At 38.5% G+C, this 9,317-nt stretch overlaps 1 protein-coding gene across 5 annotated transcripts in view; it reads left to right on the top strand.

The window, feature by feature from the left end:
- UTRN (utrophin) overlaps nt 1-6,301 on the top strand; it is a 391,420-nt gene extending 385,119 nt beyond the window's left edge. For all 5 annotated transcript variants that reach the window (XM_074580341.1, XM_074580342.1, XM_074580339.1 and 2 more), the window contains 2 exons: nt 2,459-2,481; nt 4,102-6,301. In XM_074580341.1, the coding sequence (XP_074436442.1) occupies nt 2,459-2,481; nt 4,102-4,110 (32 nt within the window). In that variant the 3' untranslated portion in view covers nt 4,111-6,301. The remainder of the gene's footprint in view (nt 1-2,458; nt 2,482-4,101) is intronic.
- The last annotated feature ends 3,016 nt before the right edge of the window (nt 6,302-9,317 follow it).

A 9,317-nucleotide genomic window follows, 5' to 3' on the forward strand; every position in this document is an offset into this window, starting at 1 on the left:
GATTCGGAAATTCGGAATGCTGTTGCTCTAGTAAAACTTGGAAAAAAGGTCTTAGGCAACAGGAGGGACCACAGCCCAATCCTGACTGCCTGAACTAATTATTGAACTAGTTGTTAAACTACTTGACCAGAGGAAATAACTGTTAACACAGCACATAACACCTTTCCCTGCTTAAATGCATTGAAAGTTGATGTTTTATTCAGTGTCTATTAAAGAGAGATCAAAGGGAAAACCAATTAGTTTCATATGCATGGCTTCTATCAGCTGACATACATTTCCACTGATCCTGTTCCTTCCAGAGCGTCACTGCACTTACAGGAGTGAGGAGCTCTCTCTCCGGTTCCAGCAATATTTCATACAGATTGCTGGTTTTGGCAGGGGAGGTGAAGTGGCAACTTCGTTATTCGTGTATTTTTGTTTTTCAAATAGATGCATACATGTATGTGTTCACTTTCAGCTCTTTTGCCTTTGAAAAACAGTAGTGATATTCTTTATATTCTTAAACTTTCATCAGTTTTAAAAGGCACAAGTGAGGGGGAGGGTGTTTATGCCCAGTCCTTTTGGAAGCATCGAGATTGAACTCTATTCCATTCTACTTTGTAAACTCGGTGAATCTTGTTAAAATACCCCTCTTATCTCTTGTACGTACATTGCTTGGCTGTGAAGAACTGCATCACGGTAGATACACTTTGCACATTTTGAGAAAGCAAATTAGGATCTAGCAAAAAAGGTTTTGTTGCAGCTGTCCTTTGAGATTTTCAGTGAGTTCAATAGTTCAGGGCCTATCACTTTGCAAATTAAGGATTTGATTCTAAGGAGCATCTCTTCTTGAAGTCAAAAGCTTGTGGAGCTACTCAGCACAAGTCAAGGGTGTGTATGTATACAAATCGGTAGAAAATGCAAGTCAAGTGTCAATTCTTGTTTTTGCAAATTTCTGTCTTGCATGTACAAGCGGTATAGCAGCTACTGGACATTTGGCCCAAATGAATTTACATCAAATTTGCAGAAATACTCCCTTGCATACCTGTGTAAGGGCAAGCTTGATAATGAGTCTGCTCTCCGCTACCAGGAAACATGGAAAAAAAAAAATAATACCCATAAGACAATATCCTGAATGAGGCAGGATGGAGGACTGCACGTGAAAAACGTGGCCCCACATCCTTTCTTACTGTGAAGCGTTTCTGACCATTTAAGATTAAAAGTAGTCACAATTCGAAATTTCATGTGATTTTGCCCTTTGCCATTGACGTGTTGCTGCAGAAATCAAACCAAACCAGCATGCCCCAATTAGTGGGTACTAGTTGTGTTTGCTCTTCTTCAGTCATTCTATAATATCTTTTACTTGGGAGATTCACTAGGAGTATATATTTTTTTTTTTAACTATGTAAGATTCATAGACTGTTTTAGAAGCCTGGAATGAAGATTATTAGTCTGACCTTCTCAACAGAGTGCATGAAACAGCATGACTTTTGCTAGGGAAGACCACGACAGACAATCTAATCCTTCATCTTTTCCTGTGGCTGTTTGAAAGGGGTCTGTCTTTCTGGACAGACAATTGTCTAACCTGTTCTATGAGACTTCCCGTGATGCAGACTCCATGGACTCTCTAGGCAATCTGTTTTAAGAGCATCACTGTATTCCTAACCTTAAAAAAATAATATTCTTACTCTTTTTTAATTATGCCCAAGCAAAATATTTATTAGAACAGCCTTCATGTTCAATGCATCGTTTAAAACAAACCAACCAACCAACCAGTAAAAGCTGTTTTTTTCACCACGTCTTCACTACTGATCTCTCCTAGCTTTGCTGCAGCTTTCGTTAAGGACTGGCATCTGAGCCTTATATAGATTATTTTTAGTCCATCTTGACTGTAAAATAAAGCCAGTCTTTTTATTTGTTGTATTTGGTTTTGTGGGTTGCAAGTTATAATTAATCTTGAAATCAGTATTTCTACTTACTCCGAATATCCTCTATGAAGCAGTTAGGCATATATTAAGGTCAACACTGCTCTTAATGGGGTTTTTTTTGGTCCTCAGATTCTTTGATAATAATATAACACCTCCCTTGTTTATGAGGTTGGTCCTCAGAACTAGGCAAGTGTGCAACACTGGGCAGAATTCTTGTCTTTGCATCCAAGTGAGTTCCAGAACAGAGCATTTTGAGCAGATGGTGTTATAATACAGCACTCATAGATCTATGTGTCCACACGTGGTGAAAAAGGAATGATTCGTATCATCTATATATTCCTAAACCTATAGATTTGTTACAAGAAAAGGACATTTGTGAAAAAAGTTATGTATAGACCATTACAACACACTTCTAGTTAAACGTTCATTTTTTTTTAAGATAGGAGCCTTTCTGGTCTTCTGTAGTACATATTTCCTGGCTTTGTTTTTAAACTGCTAAGATGCAAAGTCATGTAAATTTCTAACTTTCTTTTGTTTTTTTCTATTTGCAGCAAGTTTCACTGGCAGACCACAGGTATGAGACATGTTTACATACTTGCACAGTCATTGGAAGCAAAGTAAAGCGAGTGGAAATGTTCCATTAAAGTCAAGTGGCAGAGTTTTTTTCTGTATTTTTCCCTAGAGGTCTATTGGGAAGCTAGACCGACGTAACCGGAAGGCTAGATTCTGGAATTTGCCAGTTAATAGAAAACCAAAGATACCATGGTGTGCGTTCTGGGATGCTGCATGGGTGGAATCAGCTCGAATCTATCAGGGCCAATTAGTTTCAAGCCAACATCAGCTCTGCGACACCAAAGCTTGTTCTTTAAAGACATCCATATGTCCTTGTGCCCTGGTGCCCATCGCTTCAGTTCCAGGAGCTACGGGCACCTGGGCACAAAGGTCAAGAGCCACACAGCTTCTTAGGCATTAGATTAAGCTGCCTTCTGCCAGCAGGCAACCACTTTACAAACCCAAAGCAGAAATTTGGCTACTTTCAGAGTTCACAAAAATGCAAAAAGCAATCTGGTATTTAGATACTTGTTCTCGAAAACCTAACTGTTATGAATGATCAGTTAAATTGCTTTTATAAGTAACAGAAATAGGAAAAACAGTTGCTATAGGTTCAGGTTGATATTAAAGCCCACATATGGCAAATAAGGAGGGACATAAATCTTGTGTTATTGCAGAGTTCTTTGAAAGTTTGTTAAATAAATTTTAAAGACTACCACAAATTGCTGCGTGAGACTTCAGAAGAATTAAATGCTAGGGAAAGAGTCTACTTACTCCCCTAAATTGCATCACTTTGTCCATTAATCCACAGTTTACAAGGTCAGACCTCCCCAAAATGAACATCTAAAAATTCAGAAACATTGCTCTATAAACACTTTCCTGTATTGCAATATCTGGGATAGTAGGATTGCCCTCCCATACAGGAATTTCTACAGAGAATAAGACGAATCGTGTCCTGCACTCAGATAACTCAGACTTTGTAGTTCAGTCTGTTGATAAGTTAAATTATTAGTGAATTAAACTAGCATTTTTCAGAAATCCTTCCTCTAAGCAGGCACAGAGATAGCTATCAATCAGTGTTATCAGTGAATAATATTAATCTTCCTGAAAAAGCATGTGATTTTTTTTTAGATACAGCATGATTCCCAAATGGTCTCACTGCAAATCTACTCTTCCAGAACCATTTAGAGAAGGCACTTTTGTCTGTTTAGGAACAGAATCCTGAAACAGGAGCCTGGAAATAAGCATCACATTTGAAGGGGATGAGTCCAAATCTAGACACTCTATACTCTCCAATTTTTATCACTTAGGCTTCAGGTAGGACAGTGGTTTGCCTAAACATTTTTTCTTTGGGTGCAGAACATGGAGAGTCCGTAAGTTATATTTACTGCTCTTTAGGCTAACATCCTCTGGGCCTTACTCAACAAGAATTTTAAACACTGCAGTATAGTAAAATTAGGTTTCTCGTAACTACATGCTTTGTAGTGATTTGCTGAGTCTTGGGCAAATAGATCTAAATTTTTAAAATACAGAGGTTTTTGAAAGATGACATCTGTGTCCTTAACTGAACTGAGCCCAGAGTAGTTAGAGCTTTCTGTGCGTGTTAATGTGGTACTGACGCAGTTATTTCTCATCATGACAGGCAATGTGAAGTGTTCATTTGGACATCGACCAGTGCTTCCTGACGTGCAGTACAGCCCTTTTCTATAACCCACCAGTCGCGAGTTCCACTTCATCAGAAGGCTGCATGGGACCCTGGAACATGCTGTTCGCTCTGACTGCGTGTTCTACTTGAAATAGTAAAACACTGAATACCCAAAGACGAGGATGTTGGTTTTATAGTATTGGGGTTTGTTTTTTTTTTTTCTTCTTCTTCCCTTTCTATGCAACTGTAAATTAATGAGCAGTGGAGTATTTGTCACTGATTTGTATAAATATACAGCTGTGGGAAAAGGGGCAGGGGCTTTATATACGTTCTTTTTGATAATCGTAAAGAGAACTGCATAAGGAATTTGGAGCAAAATGTTACATTTATACATTCCTTTCAGCTCTTTGCTTTTACATTGTAAAATACCCTTAGTTATATTCTCACACATTTAATGTTCTGTACTGATTATTTATATGCTAATCATCTGACCACACAGATTTCAGGTTACCCTTGAATTGTTTTCAGGATTGACATATGAAGTTCCCACATTTAGCACAATCTGCGTTATTGTTACTGGTTAACAAAAATTGCTGTTGGGTGCAAGCTACAGTATTTTAACTCCATTAAACAAGGTAAACTCTCACTTAGAGTCATAATCTTCCTCCTCGTGCACCAAGATTTTTAACTTTCTTTTAGTTATTTCCAGCCAACACACTTCATGTGGAAGATTATTTTTTTAAGCCTTACTTTGTTTTGAATCAGGAGATAGCTAAAAAGAGGACTTAGATGATAGCTTGAGTTGTTTTTAGTAAGGTCTATGTTAGTGTAATCTTTCACAACTTTGTTCAGAGACAAAGTTTGCTGTTCCCTGCTGTGCCAAACCTGCTTCAAGTTTTGGAATTTACAGTCTGTGAAGTAAAGCTCATTTCCGTGAGATCCCTTTCTGATGATCTAAACACACCGGTCTTTTGTCAGCCTCTTGGAAATGAAGAGACAATTAGAAAGCCCTTTCCAATACTATTAGCAATGGAACATTTTCTTCAAAAACTGCGATGCGCATAGATGGTATCATTTGGCATTGTAATCTTGCAACTCATCTTTATCTTTGAAATCGTTTATTTATGTACTTCGGGTAGGGATAATTACAGGAAAATTATGTCACTGATCAGCTGATCTCTAGTTTCAAAAGTATCATAAGATATTTTAATGCCTTCACAGAGTTTACAACGCTGCATGGACACTTGCTTTAATTTCAGGACATACCTTTAATTGGTAAAACTGCATGCAATATATTTCATGTATAGTGGAGAGAAACTAAACTGTGTTGTTTTTAATTATTACTGAAGAAAAAAAAGTTAATCTCAAAACGGTATTGGAAGAGTTATAAATTCTCTACTGCTACCAAAAAACACTAGAGGACATTAAGACAGTAGGTCAGGAATTTCTAGTGTTTTTGTGAAGTGCTGCCAACTAGATTGTCCTGCACCCACAGTACTCACTCCTGGACTGCTGCTGCTCAAGGAGTGATTTGGGCACAGCGTTGACCACGTTCTAGTGTTGGCTCCAGTGCCAGTTCTTTCTGAACCCTTTGGCAAATTATTTAACCACTCTGCCTCTGTTTTCCCATCTGTAAAATGGGGATGGTAGTACTTACCTCTCAAAGGTGTTGTAGGGCTTGCTTAGTTAGTGTCTGAAAAGCTCTATATAAATGCTAAGTATTACTCCTGAGCGACTGCTGCAAAATTGTCAAGGTGGGAAGAGAAGATGCTGGCTCCTGGAAATGCTTCATCTATTAAAGAAAGTAGCATAGTTATTTTGAGAAGAAAAAACCCCACATTTTACAGAAGAGGAAAGCCATGACCACCTTTCTACCTCAGACCTGTCTTCAAGAGTAGTATTGGAAATAGCTTTATATTCTGTTCTCTGCAAAGTACTTTGCTTTTATCAAGCTACATCATTATCTAGGCAAAGAATCCTTAAAAATACCCCCCTACAGAAGTAAAACAAGGTCTCAGTAGTGAATTTGGTGGCTTTTATTTTTATTCTAAATATGAGGTTATGTATAAAGTTGTTTTTCTGCCTGTGTTTGTATGCATCCTTTGTCCTCTGCTGCCAAGTAAATGCTACTTCAAACACTACATTGTAACATTCTTCCTCTGAGACAATAATAAATAAAAGGAATATATTGCAGTAACTTGAGAAAAAGCATGGAGTTCTTTCAAGTTGTATGGACTTCAAGGATGGCATTACTGCTAAATGCTGAAAATTTCATTCTGAAAAAGATTAATTTTAAGATGGGTGTGCTGTGATAGTCTATTTCTGTGTGCTAGCATTTTTGGAGTGTCGTTTGCATTTTTATAAATGAGATTAAGCAGTGTTTTCTCCACATAAATCTGTGCATATTTTCTCCAGTTTTCCATCTGTAGTGATTTAGTCCGGAATTGTTCTCAGTTTCACGACAGATATTAAATTTGATCACTGAGAAGCAGACCGCTTTTATTTTAAAAACGTTATTATACCTATTACAAAACAGCAATAATGCATGAAGCCCTGTCAAATATTGGAACTATAAATTAGCGTTCAAGTTTCGGTGGCATTCCATCAATGTGCTTAGCTGAAGCACAGCATTAGTTATTCAGTCAGGAAATAAGTACTTTTTAGTCCCACTGTGTGCTGATTTTAGGTATTTGTGTTAAGCTAATGCAAATTGTATTAATGACTGTGTTAGAACTACTGTGCTTAAAAGAGGAAAAAAGCCCATAGCTCTAACAATTCTGTTTTCTTATAATAATAGTTGGCACAGTTTTCATATTTAGTATTTATTGATTTTTTTTTCCAAACTCTAACAAACATAAAACATAAGTCTCAGAGTTACTGACATTTCCCCCTCAGTTTGTAAAAGAATGCTTAACAAATAAGTTGTAGGGAAGAATCATGTTTTTCATACATTCAACCATTTACAAAGAATTTAACTATAGAAATAGCAAAATATTGAATCAAATTAAGTTCTGTATTTAGAACAATAAATGTGACAAAGAGGAAGAGACAGGTAGATTAAAGAATGTATTAAACCTCACAATCTGTCTTTTGAAAAATTAAACATTTTAATTATATATTTGTAGAGTTGAAGGCAGCAGAAGAGGGGCATGGATCAGTACTGGGGCCTGGTTTTGAGAACAATTTATGAAAATGCTGAAATCTAGAACTTATAACCTTCTGTCCCCTGATCACAAGGGTAGCAGGTGCCAGAGCTCTGTAACACTGTCACCAGTGAGGAAGGTATTCTCAGCTTAAAATCACTCCTCAGTACTGTGCCATGAAGGCCCTGGCTTTTGTCAGGGGAAACAGAGTGGCCCCCACATCCCAACAGCTTGTTGTGGGGCTTTTCTTGAGGGGCTTGGGGAAGGCCAGTGGCAGGGCATGGCCACCTCTGTCCTCAATGAACAATGCAATCGTAACCACTCCCTCGCTTCTCCGCACAACCGCTTCCTTTGAGCACTGGCCAGCCTCTTGGGCTGTTATTTTGTCAGGCAAAATAAAGCCAACATGATACTTCTCAGGAGAAGGATTAGGGTCCTGTGCTGAAGAGCCTATGCATCTGAGCAGGTGAGAGACCCTCCTGCACAGCCCAGAATGGATGGGGTGCTTCATAGCATATTTGTTCAAACTTTTATTACAAAACACCCTTGAGCTGAAACATTACTATGAGATCATTTCATTTTTTCAGAGAAGATGCAGGATGATGCATCTAATTAAAATCAGGGCAGAAGTTACTCTGCTGCCAGGGCTTCATTGTCAGGGGAACTTCCACTATGAAACAGCTCTTCTTGGGGGGATGGGTGGGGGTGGTATTATTTCTTTTTGAACCAAGACAAGGCTCTTTACATGTTCAAATCTCAATATGCAAGACAGTTAAATTACAAGACACCAGCCCCACTAGGTCAGAGACACTGAACCCAGCCACAAACTGTCAGAATTCACAGGACAATTCCTATTACCTGAGTGTCCTGGGTCAGGGGCTCTGCCCTCCCTCCTTTATTCCTACACTTGAAAAATGAGGTGGGGGTGGGAAGGGGGAGAGCTGAATTCAGCCAAATTAAAAATGTATTACTGTAATGGACAAACTTTGGATTTATGCAAAAGACCAAAATATTCTTCTAAACATTTACAGTACAAATCTCCCTTTGGAGAGCGTTTGCTCCTTACATGTATTTTTTTTGTTCTCTACTTTATATGGAGTTGCCCTAAGAAAAAACCTTCCTGAAGGTAAACATTCGCACCACTGCAAAGCTGAGCAATGGATCCTGTCTGCTGTCACACAGAAATGAAGATATCATGCCATATGGCTGAGAATTCTGCTCCCACAACAGCAACAAAATCAGTCTTACAAATCCAGCTGAGGTGTAAATTAGTAACAGTGGGATATGAAAACCACCACAGACAAAACCCCACAAAACTTCCAGCAGAAAAAAAAACCAACATTTGAGCAGGAAGAGATCTGTTCCATCATACAATACAAAAAAAGTATCGGTAATCATCAGCTATATGATATGTTCCTGTGGTCAACAAAGGTGAGATCTTCCTTAGGCTCCCAAAGACGTGAGCCATCTTCTGTCTTTAGCGCCACATAAATATTCACCATGTACCAGCCAAAATTACACTCCTTGACACTTAAATCTATGCATTAAAAAAAAAGAGTTGGAGGCAGGCACAGCAGCCACCTTGGGAAGGGGAAGGTGGTGTTTTCATCAACAGCTTCTGTACGCTGCTCTCCCTGAGATGCCAGCAGGGAGCTGCCAGGAATGGGCTGAGCCACATCCTTTTCCCCTGGCATCCCAGTGTGGCAGCTAACTGTTGCAGCCAACACAAAAGGATCTTTTACATCGAAAACTGTTCTATGTTAGTATGCATATTAAAAGCAATAAACCAGAAAAGCTAAATAGAATTCCTAGGTGCCAGTCTGAAGGGTAAGTGCATAAACAAACATGAAAAAGCCGCTCAAACCAAGACATAGACACTGTCCTATCTCATTGCCATCTCTGAAACACAGTATTTACAGATGAACTATTCATGCTCTTGTTAGTTATTAAAGGTCAGAAAACTAGACATTTTTGAAGTGCTCATCTAACTGTATAAAAAGAGAGACTAATATTTACCTTGGAGATACTATATTTCAGAAATGCTTGTTTCCTGACTATGGAAGAAGAGCC

Source organism: Larus michahellis, chromosome 3 (genome assembly GCF_964199755.1).
Source record: "Larus michahellis chromosome 3, bLarMic1.1, whole genome shotgun sequence".
Taxonomy (NCBI): domain Eukaryota; kingdom Metazoa; phylum Chordata; class Aves; order Charadriiformes; family Laridae; genus Larus; species Larus michahellis.